Source organism: Urocitellus parryii, chromosome 4, assembly GCF_045843805.1.
Source record: "Urocitellus parryii isolate mUroPar1 chromosome 4, mUroPar1.hap1, whole genome shotgun sequence".
NCBI classification, from domain to species: Eukaryota; Metazoa; Chordata; class Mammalia; order Rodentia; family Sciuridae; genus Urocitellus; species Urocitellus parryii.
The window spans coordinates 68,287,964-68,307,766 of NC_135534.1; the positions used below are offsets into that span (position 1 = coordinate 68,287,964).

At 38.5% G+C, this 19,803-nt stretch overlaps 1 protein-coding gene across 2 annotated transcripts in view; it reads right to left on the reverse strand.

Moving 5' to 3' along the window:
• The window catches only part of Ints4 (integrator complex subunit 4), a 112,229-nt gene extending 93,276 nt beyond the window's left edge, over window positions 1–18,953 (reverse strand). For both annotated transcript variants that reach the window (XM_026387280.2, XM_026387279.2), the window contains exons 1-4: window positions 18,704–18,953; window positions 14,038–14,232; window positions 11,116–11,233; window positions 3,163–3,269 (exon numbers count right to left, since the gene is read on the reverse strand). In XM_026387280.2, the coding sequence (XP_026243065.1) occupies window positions 3,163–3,269; window positions 11,116–11,233; window positions 14,038–14,232; window positions 18,704–18,757 (474 nt within the window). In that variant the 5' untranslated portion in view covers window positions 18,758–18,953. The remainder of the gene's footprint in view (window positions 1–3,162; window positions 3,270–11,115; window positions 11,234–14,037; window positions 14,233–18,703) is intronic.
• Between the last annotated feature and the right edge of the window lie 850 nt (window positions 18,954–19,803).

Consider the following 19,803-nt stretch of genomic DNA (forward strand, 5'->3'; position numbering starts at 1 on the left):
TGGTGGACTGTCCTTTCACTTTCTTAATTGTGCCCTTCAGCACAAGTTTAAACACTAAAATTCAATTTATTTTGTTTCCTATTCTTACTTGTGTTTTTGTCATATCTAACAATCCATTCCAAATCCAAGGTCCTGAAAATTTCCTGATATATTTTGTTCCCAAATGGTTTATAATTTTGTTTTATTTAGGTCTTTGATTCATATTGAGTTAATTTTTATATATGGTGGTAGAATAGTTACCAACTTCATTCATTTGCATATGAATAGCTAGCTGACCTCACAAAATGTGTGCAAAAGACTCTTCTTTCTCCATTAAATATTACTGGTACCCTTGTTGAAAATGAATTGACCAAATATACATGGGTTTAGTTCTTCACTATCGATTCTATTCCACTGAATTTTAGGCAGATACTACACTGTCTTGATTACTGGTGCTCTGTAGTTAAGTTTTGAAATTGGCAAACATAAATTATCTTATTTTTTTCTTCTTTTTCAGTTATTTTTAGATTCCTTTAAAGAAAGCTTCAGGGCTGGGGTTGTGGCTCAGTGGTAGAGTGCTTGCCTGGCATGTGTGAGGTAGTGGATTCAATCCTCAGCACCACATAAAAATAAATAAATAAAATAAAGGTCATCTATAACTAGAAATATTAAAAAAAAAGAAAAAGAAAAGACGAAGAAGAAGAAGAAGAAGAAGAAGCAGCAGCAGCAGCAGTAGCAGCAGCCGCCGCCGCCGCCAGGCACAGTTGCTCACACCGAAGAAGAAGAAGAAGAAGAAGAAGAAGAAGAAGCAGCAGCAGCAGCAGCAGCAGCAGCAGCAGAAGCAGCAGCAGAAGCAGCAGCAGCAGCAGCAGCAGCAGCAGCAGCAGCAGCCAGGCACAGTTGCTCACACCTGTAATCCCAGCAGCCTGGAACACTAAGACAGGAGGATCGTGAGTTCAAAGCCAGCCTCAGCAACTTACCAAGGCACTAAGCAACTCAGTGAGACCCTGTCTCTAAATAATATACAAAATAGGGATAGGGATGTGGCTCAGTGGTGGAATGCTCCTGAATTCAATCCCTGGTATGAAAAAAAAAAAAAGGAATAAAAAAAGAAAGAAAGAAAAAGAAAAAGAAAGCTCCATATAGCTTGCAGAATATAAGTTTTATAACTTTTTTTTTTTTTTTTGTAGAGGTGGGTTATTGGGAATTGAATTCAGGGGGCACTCAACCACAGAGCCAAATCCCCAGCCCTTTTCTATATTTTATTTAGAGATGGTGCCTCGCTATTGCTGAGGTTAGCTCTGAACTCACAATCCTCCTGCCTCAGCCTCCTGAGCCACTGGGATTACAGGCATACACCAATGTGCCCAGCAAGTTTTATACTTTTTATTCTTTATTTGTTTTAATTTTTATTTAATTTTGGGGTACCAGGGATTGAACTCAGGGGCACATGACCACTGAGCCACATCCCCAGCCCTATTTTGTATTTTATTTAGAGACAGGGTCTCCCTGAGTTCTTAACGCCTCACTTTTGCTGAGGCTGGTTTTGAACTTGTGATCTTCTTGCCTTAGCCTCCCAAGCCGCTAGGATTACAGGCATGCGCCACCGCGCCCAACTACTTTTTATTTTTTAATTGCAGTACTGTAGATCGAACCCAAGGCCTCAGGTATTAACCTACATCCCTAGTGCCTTTTACTGTTTTTTTGGGACAGGGTCCTGCTAGATTGCTAAGGCTGACCTTGAACTTGCAATCCTCCTTTCTCAGTTTCCTGTGTGGCTGGGATTACAGGCATGTGATATAGTACCCAGTTTAGATTTCCTAAATTTATTACTAAATAAAGTCATGTGTCGCTTAAGGATGGAAATCTGAGAAATACATGGTTAGGCAATTTCAACACTGTGCAAACATCATAGTTTACTTACACAAACCTAGATAGTATAGCCTACTATTCACCTTGGATAAGGGAATATAAAACCTATTACTTCTAGGCTACAAATGTTTATAGCATTTTACTGTATTGAATACTGTACAGCTCCAACCACCTGACCATATAAAGACAGGTGCAGTGGTACACACCCATAATCTCAGTGACTCAGGAGGCTGAACAGAAGGAATCTCAAGTTCTAATCCTGCATGGGCAATTCAGCAAGACTCTTGTCTCAAAAAGAAAAATAACAAGGATGGGAGATGTAGTTCAATTCCTAGTACTACAAAAAATATTGAAGGCAACTGTAACACAATGATAATATTTCTGTACTAAACATTAAAAAGGCATAGTAAAAATATGACATAAAAGATAAAAATGAAAAAGATCTTTATAGAAAATAAAAGAAATAATGTCTGGTTAAAAAAAAAGAAGATAAAAATGGGTGTTGGAGTGATTTTAGCATATGTAATACCTTGGATTCAATCCACAGCACTGCCCAAAAAAAGATTTAAAAAAAAAATGACATACTATGAGCTGGTCATGATAGTACACGCCTATAATCCCAATATTTCAGAAGGTTAAGGAAGGAGAATCACAAGTTGAAGGCCATTACTGTCAACTTAGTTAGACCTTGTCTCAAAATAAATAAAATAAAAAGGGCTGGGGATGTTGCCTAGTGGGAGAGTCCTGCTGAAGTCAATCCCCAATACCAAAAAAAAATTTTTTTCCCCAAACAGTTGCTTTTGTCTAGTTGTCCTATTCATTGAAACAATAGACATAATAAAAAGAATGTGAACTTTGGAGTCAGAGAAACCAGAGTCTACATGGCTGGTTTACAAATTCCTACTAGTAAAAACTTGGAAAAGTTAGATCCTTTAAAAGTCTCAGTTTCTACCTCTGTAAAACAGGGATCTCAAGAAGTTAACTTAAGGATCATGAGAGCCAAATGAAAAATTGAATACAAAGCACCATAATAAGAAAAGTGAATTATAAACACAATATACATAGTAGCTATATTCTGAAATTATTTTCATTTCTTTGGGCAGGAGGAAGCAGCTCATTTTATAATAAGTTACTTCGCTTTTTTCCTAACTCAATACCAAGGACAAAAATAGACGGCTCTTAAAACCATTAAGAGACCTTGGCAACCCTCAGTTACAGGTTTAGAAGATGGATAAAAGCACACTTTTCAGCTCCAACCACCTGACCATATAATGCAAAAATGTTGAAGAGAAAAAACCAATATACTCTTACCTTGCAGGCCACATCAACTAATCGTGTCTGAATAGCTTGATTCTCTGGCAATTTAGTGCCAATTGCAAGCAAAGTGTCCAGGAGTTGAGCTAGGACTTGATGAGACTCTAGAAAAGAAGAAGAAAAGTTGGATTTCAGAATCTCAAAAGGAGATCAAACAGAAACTAATTTACTTTGTTAAAGAATTCAGATTTAGCTGGGTGAGGGGATCCACACATATAATTCCAGCTATTTGGGAGGCTAAGGGAGGTGGATTAAAAGTTTAAGACCAGCTTAGCCAACTTACATGAGACTTTCCCTCAAAAATTTTTTTTGAATTTAAAAAAAAAAATGTTGGGTATGCAGCTCAGTGGCACAGTGGGTTCTATCCCCAGTACTGCAAAAATAAATGAGTAAATAGAGCAAAAAGCACTAGGGTGTAGCTCAGTGGTAGAGAGGTTGCCTAGCATGGACAAGGCCTGGGTTTAATACCCAAAAATAAATAAACAAAGAGCCAAATCCAAGTTTATTATGCAGATTATCTTCTTTGTCTAATTGTTCTTTCATGTTCCAAAATATGGGTCTTATGATTTATAAGAGGATTTTAGGTAGCAGTCAGGTGATCAGTTTTATATAAATAATTATTTTATGTAAATAATTTAGTTTACAGAAAAATTGCAGTTACAATTGACATATGCCACTGTTTTATGTTACTAGTGTCAAAATTCTCTTTAAATTTAGTTTGTGAAACAATTAATTCATTTAACAAAAATGTAAAATCATAATATAGATTTCATGAAGCAAATATTGTCCACAATGGCATGCATGATATATAAATTATTAAGTCTTGGGACACACTGATTAAATCACTTCTTAGTAAAAATTCCAGTAATAGTACATTGAATACATCTGTTTATCTCTACTCTTTCCTAAAACTAACATAAGAGTAACATATTATTACTAACATAAGAGAAAAGAAAGTAAAAGGGGAGAAACCTGAAAGACTAATGAAAACAGAAGAAAAAAGGTAAACAGGTGAGGAAAGTCCACAAAATTTTCAGAAGGAGAAATTGAAAACTAATAGAAATAGAAAACTAATAGTAAATATCTGAGATAGGTATCACTACAAAGCAAATAAATTCTAGTTATATCACCCCAAAAAGGCTCATTTAAAAAAAGGTGTGGTGGTACACACCTGTAATTCCAGCAATTTGGAGGCTGAGGAAGGAGGATTGCAAGTTCGCAGCCAATCTCAGCAACTTAACAAGCCCTAAACAACTTAGCAAGACTCTGTCTCAAAATAAAAAAAAACAAAAAGGTCTGGGAATATAGCTCAGTGGTAAATCATCCCTGGGTTAAACCAGTACCAAAAAAAAATAAACAAAAAACGATAGGATGAGGAAGGGATTTGCCTGACATCTCTGTAGGAAACAGTTCAATCCCTGGTCCTTACCTGTCTTACACAGAAGTGATGACTGAAACATTTATTCTTTTTTTTTTTTTTTTATATTTATTTATTTATTTATTTATTTATTTATTTTTAGTTTTCGGCGGACACAACATCTTTGTTGGTATGTGGTGCTGAGGATCGAACCTGGGCCGCACACATGCCAGGCGAGCTCGCTACCGCTTGAGCCACATCCCCAACCCCTGAAACATTTATTCTGTACAGAAAATGAACCAGAAAGAATGCAACTTGGGGGAATACCTTCTGAGGACAAGGAAGAGACAGAGGGAAGAATAGAAGATTAAGAGAGAGTAGACATACCAAATCATAAAATGCTCCCTCCCACCTTCCCCCAAACCTCCCTTCAACTGCTTTGGCTCCAAGAACACAGGCTTCTTCCTAGGAGATTCACAAACATCTAATTGCAAAAACTCACAGACCCAGGAAAAAAACACCAACAAAAAACTAACACTTAACAGTCCTCCAAAGACATGCAGAAAGATCCTATAGTAGAAGTTACAGTTGAAAAGTCTTATTCTTGTATATAAGACTACCCATCAGGTTTTCTTTATTTTTAATATTTATTATTTTTTAGTTTTTTAGGTGGACACAATATCTTTACTTTATATTTATGTGGCGCTGAGGATCGAACCAGTGCCTCATGCATGCAAGGCAAGCACTCCACCACTAAGCCACAATCCCAGCCCCTACCCATCAGGTTTTCATGCCTCATCTTAAATTTAAAAGCAACATCAAAGATAACCAAGAAAAACCACAGGGTGCAGTGGCACACCCCTGGAGTCCCAGTGGCTCAGGAGGCTGAGGCAGGAGGGTCCTGCCTGAATTCAAAGTCAGCCTCAGCAACAGTAAGGTATTAAGCACCTCAATGAGACCCTATCTCTAAATAAAATATAAAATAGGGCTGGGGATGTGGCTCAGTGGTTGAGTGCCTGAGTTCAATCCCAGGGAGGGAGGGAGGGAGGGAAGGAAGGAAGGAAGGAAGGAAGGAAGGAAGGAAGGAAGGAAGGAAGGAAGGAAGGAAGGAAAGAAAACCCACAATTCCCTCTGAGGGAGGGAGGGAAGAAGGGAGGGAGGAAGGACAGCATCATGCAGTGGTGTACACCTATAGTCCCAGCAACTGGGAGGCTGAGGCACAAGAATCACAAGTACAAGACCAACCTCTATAGCAAGACTCTGTCTCAAAATGAAAAAGGGGAGGTGTGGGGACACAGCTCAGTGGAACAATCTCCTGGGTTCAATCCCCAGTACCAACCAACCAACCAAAAAATACTAAAAACAAACAAACAAAAAAGCCCTCAATATAAAAGAAGGCACAAAGAAAAAGATAGGAAATGAAGAAATCTCTAACACCACCTTTTAATTTATTTCTTCAGAATTAACTTCCATGAAATGTTAGCAAAGGGAACTGAAGGTCTAACTCAGTAGTAGAGTGCTTGCCTAGCATACACAAGGCCTGAGTTCAATTCCTAGCATGGAAAAAAAGCGGGGTAGGGGAGAAAAGCTAGTTAAAGCTTTTGAAGCCTCTGACTTACCTCGGACAAATCAGAAATCTAATTTAAATCTTTAGTCTCTCTCCTGAATTTCTGATCTGCATAAATTGTCCATATCCACATGGACAATAAATGATACCTCAATATCACCAAACCTAATTGCTCAGAATTGCCAAATTCTTTCTAAAATTAGACTTGATAATTTTATGCCGTTGCTCAAAAAACTTTACATGGTTCCACTGCCTACAAAATAACATTCAAATTCCTCAGCACTCAAGACCACCTTTTGGCTTCAAAACAGTTTACCATTCATTCTCTGGTGATCTTATATAAAACTATTCAGTTCTTAGCCAGACCCCGTGACACATGCCTGTAATCCCAGCAACTTGGGAGGCTGAGGCAAGAGGATCCAATATTTGAAGCCAGGCTCAGCAACTTTGTAAGGCCCTAAGCAACTTAGCAAGACCCTGTTTCAAAATAAAAAAGTAAAGAACCAGGCTGGGGTTGCAGCTCAGTGTAAGAGTGCTTGCCTAGCATGTGAGAGGCACTGGGTTTGATTCTCAGCACCACATACAAATAAATAAAATAAAGGTCTATCAACAACTAAAAAGTAAAAATAAATAAATAAAAAGTAAATAACCCCTGGGTTTAATCCCCAGTACCCAAAAAACAAAACAAAACAAAAACTTATTTAGTTATTTAAATATCTCTTGTATTTTCCCAACTCTCTGCCTAGTAGTGTCATAATGTTGTCTTTCCTTGTCATAACTTTCCCATCTGACTTTTAAACCCACCTCGTCTCTCAGCCTTTCTAGAATCATATCAGTTAGCATTGATCTCACCCTCTGCTCTGCTCCCACAATACTAATTATACTTCCTCTAAAACATAACTTTGTGTGGTTTTAATAGGCAACAGAAAGGTAGATATATACAATACTTTCAAAGTACCTACTCTAGTGTTTGCCAAGAAGTCAAAGGCCTCATATATGTACTAAAATGAAATAGAAAAACCTTTGGTCCACAATGTGCATCATGGGCTGGGGGTATAGCTAAGTGGTAGAGTGCTTGCCTAGCATGCACAAAACCCTGGTTCAATCCCAGCACTACTCCAAAAACAAAAGCAAACAAACAAAACAATGTGCATTACATTCTTGGAATTAAAAGTACATACTAGACTGAATAATCAGGAAACTCAATCCTAAATCTATGATTTTAGCAGTCACTTTATCTGTTTTTCACTTTTCTCATCTACAAAATAAAAAGCTTTAACTAGATCATCTCTATGGTCCCTGGGCTCTATCTTCTATGCATCTCAATATGCCAGGAACTTGAAACCCAGAAAAGACCTACATCAAGTCTCTTAGAGACAATTATGAAACAGAATTAGAAAGCTTAGCAAAAAATAAAATAGCCATTTGCCATGAATATCACATAATCTAAGTCCCTTTCTTTTAAAGATTAGAATGAGGTTTTCTTCAAAATATTTTTTCTCTCTCTCTGTGCTGAGCACAGTGTGCAGAGGATTACAAATTCAAAGCTAATCTTGGTTAGTGAGAGTGTCTCAAAATAAGATTTAAAAAGGGATTGGGGATGTAGCTCAATGGCAGACTACCCTGAATTCATTCCCCAGTGCCACAACCACAAAAAATAAATAAATAAAATAAAATAAAAAATAAACAAACAAACAAAAAACTGTCTCTCTCTTATGCTTCTATTTTGGAGGTAAAGCATTTTAGTTAAAGCCTGGTGTATATGAAAAATCACTGTATCAAGTTTTCAGTTCTACTACTACTCAGCTAAATAAACCAACTCATTTCCACCTCTATGGACGTAGTTTCAGTCATCCACAGGAATTAGACAAGATGATTTCTATAAGGTCATCATAGCTCAAAAACTCTATGGAATACTCACTCTTAAAATATGGAGTTCTTCCATGACCTGTACCATGAAGTTGCTTGGTTAACTTTTCTACCTAGAATGTTTTCCCCTACACCTGACTTGATCCTCAATCCCACCCACAGCAAGCACCTACTAACCCTTGAACTGTCATCTCCCATGCAGGTATTAGAGGAAATATTTATGGGAAAAAGAGAAAAGATACTTCTCTTTTGAGTCAATGTAATTGTTTCCATGCTTTTAAAAAATGTGCCCCTAGGAAACAAGACCATTCAGTTGTAAGTTGAAGCATAAACTGAATTAATTCATTTAAAAAGCAATACGGTAAAATATAGCAAGGGTCATTAATATTAGTATGTTTGAACTCTCTTGTTCAATAATTTCCTTCTTAGAAATTTATCCTAAGAGGGATGGGGTTGTGGCTCAGTGGTAGAGTGCTCACCTAGCATGTGTGAGGCACTGGGTTTGATCCTCAGCACCACATAAAAATGAAATAATGGAATTGTGTCCACCACCTAAAAAATTGTGTCTACCACCAGCTAAAAGATAAATATAAAAAAAAGAAAAAAATTTATCCTAAGAAACAACAGAAATTGACTCTATTTTTTTTGCAACTAGCTAATAACAACCAAAAAAATTATACACATGGTGTTTAATATATTATCAACACCACAAATATTATGATGGTATATAGAAACATGGAAAAAACTCTATATAATAAAATACAAAATTGTACATTCACTAAGTACAGTCACATAAATCAAAATTCAATACAAGTAAAATTTTAGTTTGAAATTTTTTCTTATAAAATTCTCAGCTTTGACCAATGACTTATCTTTATTACCATTAAACAGTTGTGCAATAAGTGTTAAGATCTTTATTATCATTAAACAGTTGTATAATAAATGAATCTAGATAGTCTAAATTAATCTCTTATATTTTCAGAATCTCTTTAGGATTCAAATATTTATACCCTAAAAGAAATAAAACTGAGGCTGGGATTGTAGCTCAGTGGCAGAGTGCTGGCCTCACATGCATGAGGTCCTGGGTTCGATCCTCAGCACCACATAAATAAATAAAAAAATAAAGATATTGTGTCCAGGGGCTGGGGATGTGGCTCAAGTGGTAGTGCGCTCGCCTGGCATGCGTGCGGCCCGGGTTCGATCCTCAGCACCACATACCAACAAAGATGTTGTGTCCACCGAGAACTAAAAAATAAATATTAAAAAATCCTCTCTTCCTCTCTCTCTCTCTCTCTCTCTCTCTCTCTCTCTCTCTCTCTCTTTCTCTCTTAAAAAAAAAAAAAAAAAGATATTGTGTCCATCTACAACCAAAAAATATATATATTAAAAAAAAAAAAAGAAAGGAAATACAACTATTCTTTGGCCAGGCAAGGTGTAGTGCCCGCCTGTAATCCCAGGCTGAGGCAGGAGAATTTCGAGTTCAAAGCCAGCCTCAGCAATTTAGCAAGGTGCTAAACAACTCAGTGAGACCCTGTCTCTAAATAAAATACAAACAGCGATGGGGGTGTGACACAGTTGTTAAGCGCCCTTGGGCTCACTCCTTGGTACCAAAAAAATAAAAATAAAAAGCAATAAAACTATGCCTGTAATCCCAGAGCTTTAGGAGACTGAGGAATGAGGATCACAAGCACAAGGCCAGTCTCAGCAACTTAGCAAGAATCTGTCTCAAAATAAAAGTAAAAAGAGCTGGAAATGTGCTTAGTTGTGAAGGACTCTGGGTTTAATTCCTATTATGGTTTAAAAAAAAAAAAAAAAAGAGAGAAAAAGGGAGACAAGACTGTATTTAATTCTCAGGTAAATATATGTACATGGTTTTATTAAATCATCCTCATATTCCTTTTGAAAAACAACCAACATAAACATTTATTCTTAAATTTTATACAAACTGGGCGCAGTAGTGCACACCGGTAATCCCAGCAGAGCCTGGGAGGCGGAGGCAACAGGATCATAAGTTCAAAGCCAGGCTCCACAACTTAGCAAGGCTCTAAGCAACTAGAAGACTCTATCTCTAAATAAAATATAAAAAGAAAGCTGGGGGGCTGGGGATGTGGCTCAAGCGGTAGCGCGCTCTCCTGGCATGCATGCAGCCCGGGTTCGATCCTCAGCACCACATACCAACAAAGATGTTGTGTCTGCCTAGAACTAAAAAATAAATATTAAAAATTCTCTCTCTCTCTCTCCTCTCTCACTCTCTCTTTAAAAAAAAGAAAAAAGAAAAGAAAAAGAAAGCTTGGGATGTGGATCAGTGGTTAAGTGCCTCTGGATTCAATCCTCAGTACCAAAAAAATTAAATTTTATTCAAAAGGGCCAGGTGTAGTGGTGCATGCCTGCAATCCTAGTGACTCAGGAGGCTGAGGCAAAAGGATCACAAGTTCCAGGCCAGCCTCAGCAACTAAGTGAGGCCCAGTATAACTTAACAACACCCTGTCTCAAAAAATAGATAAAAATGGGCTGGAGATGTGGCTCAAGCAGTAGCGCACTTGCCTGGCATGCGTGCAGCCCGGGTTCGATCCTCAGCACCACATATAAATAAAGATGTTATGTCTGCAGAAAACTAAAAAATAAATATTAAAAAATTCTCTCTCTCTCTCTCTCTCTCTAAAAAAAAAAAAAAAAGATAAAAATAAAATGAAAAGAAGCCAGGCACAGTGGTGCACGCCTGTAAATCCAGCAGCTCCAGAGGCCGAAATGGGAGGATCATGAGTTGAAAGCCAGTTTCAGCAATTCAGTGAGATGCTGTCTCTAAATAAAATACAAAATAGGACTGAGAATATGACTCAGTGGTTGAGTGCCCCTTAGTTTAATCCCCAGTATCCCATAAAAATTTAAAAAATAAAATGAAATGAAAAGGGTTGGGGGTATAACTCAGAGGTAAAGCACCCCTTAGTTCAATCCTAGTACCAACAGGAAAAAAAAAAAAAACTAAACATTTCTGTTCTGGCTATATAGTTTTTGTTTTATTTTGTGTGTGTGTGTGTGTGTGTGTGTGTGTGTGTGTGTGTGTTGCTGGGGATCAAACCCAGGCCTTTGCTATGCCAATACTCTACCATTAAGCTATACCCCCAGCTCCTTATACAGTTTTTAAATTTTAACTTACTTTCATTCTGTAGTATGTTAATGGCATCATCTATAATGCAATCTGGCGAAAATCCTGCAGTCTTTGATAATAAACCCAACAATGATGCAATTTTCAGTCTCACAGATGGATCATTTTCCTTGAATAAAAGAAACAACTGTCATCTTGATGCTTTACTCTTAGCTAACCAACAAACAGGAACAGAATATGGGAACATAATATGCCAAAAGAGATTCAGAGATCCAAGTATTCTAAGGCTTCATTTCTGAAAAATTAACCTGATACACTTCAGGAGAGAGTTTTTTTCAATCAGTTTTCCCCTCTTCCATTTGTTACACCCAAATACTGCAAAATGAATGGAAACTTCTATTTAATGCCTTCCTGATATCATTACCTTCTTACTAAAAATGTGCAGTTGGTACCTTAACTCCACCGTGTAGTCATGTCAGACTTAAGTCATAGCCACTTGTACCACCAATGTCAGGCCTAAGCACCCAATATTGTTGCAAGTACCAGGGTTCTGGAAGTCTCTGGAGAATCTTTTAATGTATCTATTTTTTCTTTTCTTTTTTCTATTTTTTTTTTCTTCCCAGCACTGGGGTACTTAAATCAGGGGCACTTTACCACTGAACTACATCCCTCAGCACCTTTACCACTCCCTTTTTTTCAGGGGAGTACTGGGGATTAAACTCAGGGACACTCAACCACTGAGCCATATCCCCAGGCCAATTTTGTTTTTTATTTAGAGACAGGGTCTATCTGGTGCTTCGATTTTGCTGAGACTGGCTTTGAACTTGCAATCTTCCTACAGCCTCCTGAGCTGCTGAGATTATAGGCAGCACTACCTCACCCACTTCCCTGCCTTTTTGAGACAGAATATCATCAAGTTGCTGAGGTTGGCTTTGAATTTACAATCCTCCTGCCTCAGTCTCCTGAATCACTGGAATTACAGGTGTATGCCACCACACCCAGCTTCTACCTACTTTTTCATTCAGATCATAAGATCCTAATTAGAAGACTGGGGCAGGCAAGTGTAACTGGCTGAGTATAGGTCACCTCCCTAAGCCCCAAGGTAGACTGAGATATAAGCAGACTGGCCATTTTAATTTTGATAATGAGAGATGATCTCTAAGAAGCACCAAGATTCCTGTGGTGAGAAATCTCTTCCCAAGACTAAAAGGAACATGTCCCTTTGTTCAAAATTATAATTAAGTGCATAAATAGCATAATAATCACCAATTAAAAACTGTTCAAAAATATATGTGAAATGTCAGTGCTGAGATTAGGTAATATTTCTATACTAAAGACAAAAATTATTTAAATGTATGCTCAAAGGATGAAGGTCTTGCAAATAAGACCAACTCTTAACCTCCCACCTATTGTTTCTCAGGAGAAAGCAGGTACAACAAAAAGACCTCAAGTGAAAGAAGGGACAATAGACACGTAGACAGCAGAATTAAAATCCTGGCATGCTATCCTACTGTACACAAACTTAGGAACATAATTCTTGTGGGAACTTAATCTTAAAGTATAAAATACAACAAAAACAGAAAGGGCTTTGCAATCAGCCAGACTTAGGTGTGACACTCAGTTCATTGTTCAACATCTATATATATATATATATATATATATATATATATATATATATATATGTCGTAAAGAGGTAATCAACCTCTCAAAACCTTACCTGTGAAATGGGGCTAATAATCTCAGAGGGCTACTGAGGGGAAATGACAAGCATAAAAATGAGCACACATTAGGCAGTCAGATAGTAGTACCCTAATATTATTTCCTTCAGCTAATGTTGGGTTTATTCTTTTTTCTGGTTAGATTCTTGATGAGATTAATTAATAAAATATATTAAACTCCTAAAACTCAAAAGAAAAAACAAACAAGCTTTCAGAAAAATGGGCAAAGAACTAGGCATTTCTCTAAAGAAGATATATAAATAGCTAAAAAGTAGACGAAAAGATGTTCAACATTAATACTCATTAGGGGAATACAAACCAAAACAACAAAGAGATACCACCTCACAACCATTAGGATGCTACCATCAAAACAACAAAAACAAGTGTTGCCAACTATATGGAAATATGGGTGTGGTGGTGCACAACTGTAATCCCAGAGACTCAGGTGGCTGAGGCAAAAGGATCTCAAGTTCAACACCAGCCTCAGCAACTTAGCAAGACTCTGTCTCAGAATAAAAACTAAAATAGGGCTAGGGATGTCCCTCAGTGGTAAAGCACCTCTGCTTTAATCCCCAGTACTACCCCACCCCACCCCGCCACATTTTAAGAGAGGTTAGGGGAAAGATGGGATATAGCTCAGTGATAGAGCATGTGGTTTAGCATGTGCAAGGTCTTCGGTTCTAATTCCAGCACAGCACAAAAAGAGAAATAAAGAATAAAGGCTACTTTGCTGAGAGAGAGAGATATATTGCAATTAGATATGAGGGCCTTAAATTAGGACAGGAATAGCAGAAGAGGAGAACATTTCATTCCAGAAATGAATCTGGTTACAGAGGGGTCATAATTGATGTTAACTCTTCCTTTGTGTTCCCACTGCTCTTTGTATATACTAAGCAAACAGTATTTTCTCCATGGGGTATACTGTAAGCTTCCAAGGATAGGATTTGCATCTTTTATTATCTTTGTATCCACAGTGCCTACAAATGGAAGATAATAAAAGCTTGCCACATGAACACCTTCTTATTTATTTACAATAGTAACACATTCTGCAGATATAATACCATTCTTACACATAATCCCATCGGGTCCTCAAAATCTTCTTTTTTTTTTTTTTTTTTTTAAAGAGAGAGTGAGAGAGGAGAGAGAGAGAGAGAGAGAATTTTTAATATTTATTTTTTAGTTCTCGGCGGACACAACATCTTTGTTGGTATGTGGTGCTGAGGATCGAACCCAGGCCGCCTCAAAATCTTCTTACCTTGTAATAATGTTCCAGAAGAATTCTGACCACTCCCTCTACACTTTCTGCCTCCACAGGCTTTCTGGCAAACTGGAGTAGGTACTGCAAAGCATCTGCTGGGGAAGTAGCTTTACACAAATCTATATGAAGTGCTGCAGATTTACTTGGTTTTGTCAGTCGAAGTTTCTTAGTAGCAATTTCCTCCTGTTGTTGCTAGAAGAGAGTAGAGAACATAAGACATTAAAACCTAATTGAAAACACAAAGTCTGCAAATTAAACTTTGCCTAATTTGATGGAAATAATTTTCCCTTATAGTAAATACTATATTTAGTTAATAGACCTAGTCTTACAAAAAACAGTATGTAAACTGGAAAAAGACACTGAATTGGTGACATGGCTGAGTCATAATTTTGCTTTCAACGACCTCTACAACTTTGGGCAAGTTACTGAATTTCTCTATGTCTCAGTTTCTTTCTCTAGAAAATGGGTATACTAATATTCTGTTCTAACCTATCTCCATGGACTATGGTAGCTTTAGAGTTAAGAGGCAACATAAATGATATACTCCATTCTTCTTCTTCCTAATCCATTCCTTATTAAATAAGATGTATCAAGAGCCAGCTGTGGTGGTACACACATCTATAGTCCCAGTACTTGGAAGGCTGACATAGGACAGTTTGAGCCTAGGAGTTTGAGATCATCCTGGGGACCACAATGAGATTAAGGAGGAGGAGGAAGAAAAAGGAGGAGGAAGAAAAAGGAGGAGGAGTTAGAAGAAGAAGGAGAAGGAGGAAGGAGAAAGAGAAGGAAGAAGAAGGAAGGAAGGAAGGAAGGAAGGAAGGAAGGAAGGAGAGAATATCAATTCTAAAAAAATATTGAGAATTTGCTAATGCTCAGCAAGCTCAGCTTCCCTTCTTAGAAAACTAGAACTGAATAGGACAATTTGACCACTGACAAAGAGAATAACTGTAGGATTCAAACACATCAAGTACATTTTAATTCATGAGTTCATATTGATATTAAGAAAGTCACTGTGATTTTTGGAACATCCTAGGGAACCAACTTAGCATCTTCAGAACTGGTAAATAAATGGAAAAAAAAAGGTTTTCATGCTAACTTTCCTACAACATTTATGCCTAGGGTAACTAATTTGTTGGTTCCATTTTTTTAATATTTATTTTTTTAGTTTTAGGTGGACACAATATCTTTATTTTTGCTAAGGATCAAACCCAGTGCCTTGTGCATGCTAGGCGAGCACTCTACTACTGACCCGACTCCAGCCCCAACCAGTTTTTTTTAACAAGATTACTCTAATAAAGAAAGATTGATATAATACTGTATAATCACTTTGGCAACCCTAAATGAATGCTTGAATCTACTAAGCAATGATCATTAATGGCTGATGATATCACACACAAAGAGAAACAAACAAAGATGAAATAGTCGTGAAGAGAAGAAGGAGAAGGAGGAGGAGGAGGAGGAGGAGGAGAAGGAGAAGGAGAAGAAAACAAAAATCTCCAAAACAGGGGCTGGGGATGTGACTCAAGTGGTAGCATGTTTGCCTAGCATGCATGAGGCACTGGGTTCGATTCTCAGCACCACATAAAAATAAAATAAAGATATTGTGTCCACCTAAAACTAAAAAATAAATATTAAAAAAAATCTCCAAAACAGACCTGACTTCAAGCTAACTTCCAAGATTAAATTTTTAAAAAAACAGGGAACCGAGGAACATGTTAAACAACACCACAAATATGAAATCAGCAAAATGTAGGAAACTTAGAGGGCAAAGAAATAGTTTCTTCAACCACAACAAAAATAAAATTATGAGAAAAAACTAGAAGTGGACATTAAAGCCACAGATTAATAAAACTAAAAACCACATCAACCAACTGCAATATGTGGGCTTTTGTAGCCTGATTCAAACTTGGAAAAACTGTAAGACAATCAGGGAAATGTATATACTGATAATTAATGACAATTAAAATGTCAATTTTGCTAGGGCATGGTGGTGCAGCACGGAAGGCTGAGGTAGAAGGATCATGAGGTCAAAGCCAGCTTTTGCAACTTAGCTAGACCCTAAACAACTTATGGAGACCCTATCTCTAAATAAAATACAAAAAGGGCTGGGGATGTGGCTCAGTGGTTAAGTCCCCTGGGTTCAATATCCAGTTCTCCACGCCAAAAGGTCAATTTCTTTAGATATAAAAATGGTATTGGGTTATTTTCATAAATTCTTAACTTTCAGAGATACATACTAAATTAGTTACAGATGAAATGATATAATGATCTGGATGTGTTTGAAAAAAAAGGTAGGGTAGGGAGACTAGCTGAGGTACAGATAACAACTGAAATTAAATGATGGCTACATTTAATAAAATATTTTTCTGTTTTTAGGGGAAAAAAGAGGAAATAAAACTAAAACTGAAGCCAGACATGGTGACACATGTCTGTAATCTCAGCTACCTAGGAAGCTAAGACAGGACTATCACAAGTTTAAAGCCAGCATGGGCAATTTAGTTGAGACCCTGTCTAAAAATTTAAATTTTTCCTTTTTTTTTTTTTTTTTTTTTTTGGTACCAGGGACCACTGAGCCACATCCCCAGCCCTATTTTGTACTTTTTTTCAGAGACAGGTCTCACTGAGTTGCTTAGCACCTCACTTTTGCTGAGGCTGGCTTTGAACTTGCAGTCCTCCTGCCTTAGCCTCCAGAGCTGCTGGGATTACATGTGTGCACCACTGCCCCTGGCTAAAATTTTAAATTTTTAAAAAGGACTGGGAATATAGTTCAGCAGTAGAGTGACCCTGGGTTCAATCTCCAGTAGGAGGGGAAGTATCAAGGTAAATCCCAAAATATTACAAGAAAAACCCAACTAAGCAAACTAACTTCTCTACAAGACTATGTATCCATACTACAAAGCCGTGCCCAAAAAATACAGGAAATGACAATTAAGCTGTAAATAAAAACTGTGAGACCACAAAGGGCTTGGGAATTTGGTTTTTGAAAAAAGAGGAGTTCCTAATGAGTATAGAAGACTTGAAGACTTGATTTGTAAATGCAATTATCTGTATTATAATCCTAGATACACTGTTCTGGCTCTCCTAAAAGGCAAGAACACAGATATGTGTTAGATTTTGTGGCCCAACACTTTTTATCATGCCTGGTACAAAGTAATTACTCATTCATAAACGCTTGTTTGTTTGAAATTTTTTTATTGTTTGTGTGTGTTTTGCTGAAGACTGAATCAGGGGTGCTTTACCACTGAGGTACATCCCTAATCTTTTTTTTTTTTTTTTTAAGTTACACATGGACACAATGTCTTTATTTCGTTTATTTACTTTTATGTGGTGCTGAGGATGGAACCCAGGTCTCACATGTGAGAGGCGCTGAGACACAACCCCAGCCCATCCCTAATCTTTTTTGAAACAGGGTCTCACTAAGTTGCCAAAGCTGGTCTGGAACTTGAGATCCTCCTACCCCAGCTTCCAGAGTTTCTGGGATTAAGGCGCATGCCACCCGCACCTGTAAAACATGTCAATCATTTGTTTATTCAACAAGAGTTTACTCGTCAAGCAGGTAATTTCAGCGGCTCGGGAAGGTGGGACAGTTAAATCGCGAGTTCAAAGCCAGCCTCAGCAACTTAGTGAGGCCCTAAGCAACTCAGTGAGACCCTGTCTCTTAAAAAAAATGCGGGGGGGGGGGGAGTGGGGCTGGGGATGTGTCTCAGTGATTAAGTGCCCCTAGGTTCAATACCAAAAAAAAAAAAAAAAAAAAAAAGAGTTTATTGTAGGGCGCTGTGTGGGACTGTTGCTCAATAGTAGGGCGCTTGCCTCACATGCCTGAGGCACTGAGTTTATGTGGCGCAAGACCACATAAAATAGGTAAATAAAAATAAATAGATAAAATAAAGGCATTATGTCCATCTACAACTTTAAAAAAAAAAGTAAAAATAAAGGGCTGTGGATGTGGTTCAGTAGTAGAGCACTCCTGAGTTCAATCCCCAGTAAGGCAAATAAAGCCTGGGAAGCAAAACACCAAATGATTTGGAATCAGCCTCTTTAGAAACACAGCAAGCACCTGACAGGGGCTTGGCCCACCTGTCTTTAAATAATACTACAATTTCGAGAGAGGAAAATATTTCCCTCCTTTTTAGGTGCGCTGTTCACCACTGAAGAGCTCTACCCCAAGCAACCTTGCCTTCGAGTGCTTTGACTGGACCTCGAGGCATTCCACTTGACCCCTCTCCTAATTCTCGAATAATCTGCATATGGCCCAACTTGTCTCTGGGAGTTTGGGGGACCGAGTTGGGAGAAGCTCTGCCACTACCTGGCAGAGATCTAGTATATCGCCGGAAGCCTCAATGTCAGTGTCCGTAAAACAAGGATGCAACCGTAAGTCGATCGAACATGGTTTTGCGAAAGAACAAAATGAGATAAAGGATTAAAAAAAAAACTCTGTAAATTGTAAAGCGCTATTTGTTTCTTCTAATAATTTTTAAAGGTCAGACCACACATATTCATAGCGGCTATAATCTAACACGCCCACTAACTTGCAGTCTCCGAGTACATATGTCAGAGTGTCGGCACCTAATACAGGCCGTGGCGCCTGCTCGGGCGGCCCCTAGGGACCAGATAAACTTTACCACCCAGGACCGGTCCCGGGACCTTCTCTGCAGGAACTTACCTGAACCACTTTAGTGAACTCCTCATAAACCCGCTTTTTAAGGTGCGCCGCCATGGCTTCCCCCGAGCCCTTTCGGCCTCCGTACACAACGACGGAGGCGGGATAAAGTTAGGCGGAAACCCTTCTCCCGGAAGGAACCCGCCGCGATCCCACAAGGCCGCGGGGTTTCAGGAAAGAGGACGCTTCTTGCCGCTCCGCTGCCGCCCGGCTCTGCTTGCAGATCAAGCTAGCTCCTTTGACTCTACCGAAGGAGGAATTAAAAGGAGAGCTCTGCATGGAGGAGGCGGAGCTTCCGGGGGAAGAAAGGAAAAGAAGGAGGTTAAAAGGAAGAGGCGGGACGAGCCTCAGCTAGAGAGAAAACCTGGAGCTGCTTCAGTGCCTTTCTCAGAATTAAGGAAAGATGCTGAGATGTTTGAACCTTGAGGGTCGCTTTAGTTCAAACTGTGCGCCACGCCTACCCTACCCTGAGGTGCCTTTTCCTGCTCCCTCCCTATTTTACTGCCAGTCTAGCCCAGGAACCTTCACTGGTTCCCAGAATGGCTGAATTCGACCGCCCGACCTCATAAGAAATAAGCAAATAATTTGAATTTTATGCAGTTTGATCAAACTAGGGATAAGCAGCTAAATTGATTATACCCCATCCTACAGAAACTGTTAAAATTTATAGAAACAAAAGTCAGTTTGTGCTAGACAGGATTTGTCCAGGGGCAGTTACTGTTCTCAGTTTCCTTGGGATCCCCGAGGCCAGGGGAATGGACAGACCTTCAGCCTTTACTCTCAGTGTGAGAAAATGGAGGATGCAGAAAAAGTTAAGGAAGTTGTCCTTAATGTCAATTTGTTTCAACTCCAGATATCCAAGTTACCTATCTTTTAAGGAATCAATACCTAGTCTGAGAGCTGGGGTACAGGATCAAGCAACAAAGTTTCAGAGTCAGGCACTGGCATTTGAACAAGTGGCCTCAACCATAAGTGTGTTTAAAATGCCTAAATTGAACTGGGCACAGTGGCCCATGCCTGTAATCCCAGGGGCTCAGGAGGCTGAGACAGGAGGATCACAAGTTCAAAGCCAGCCTCAGTAATTTAGTGAGGCCCTAAGCAAC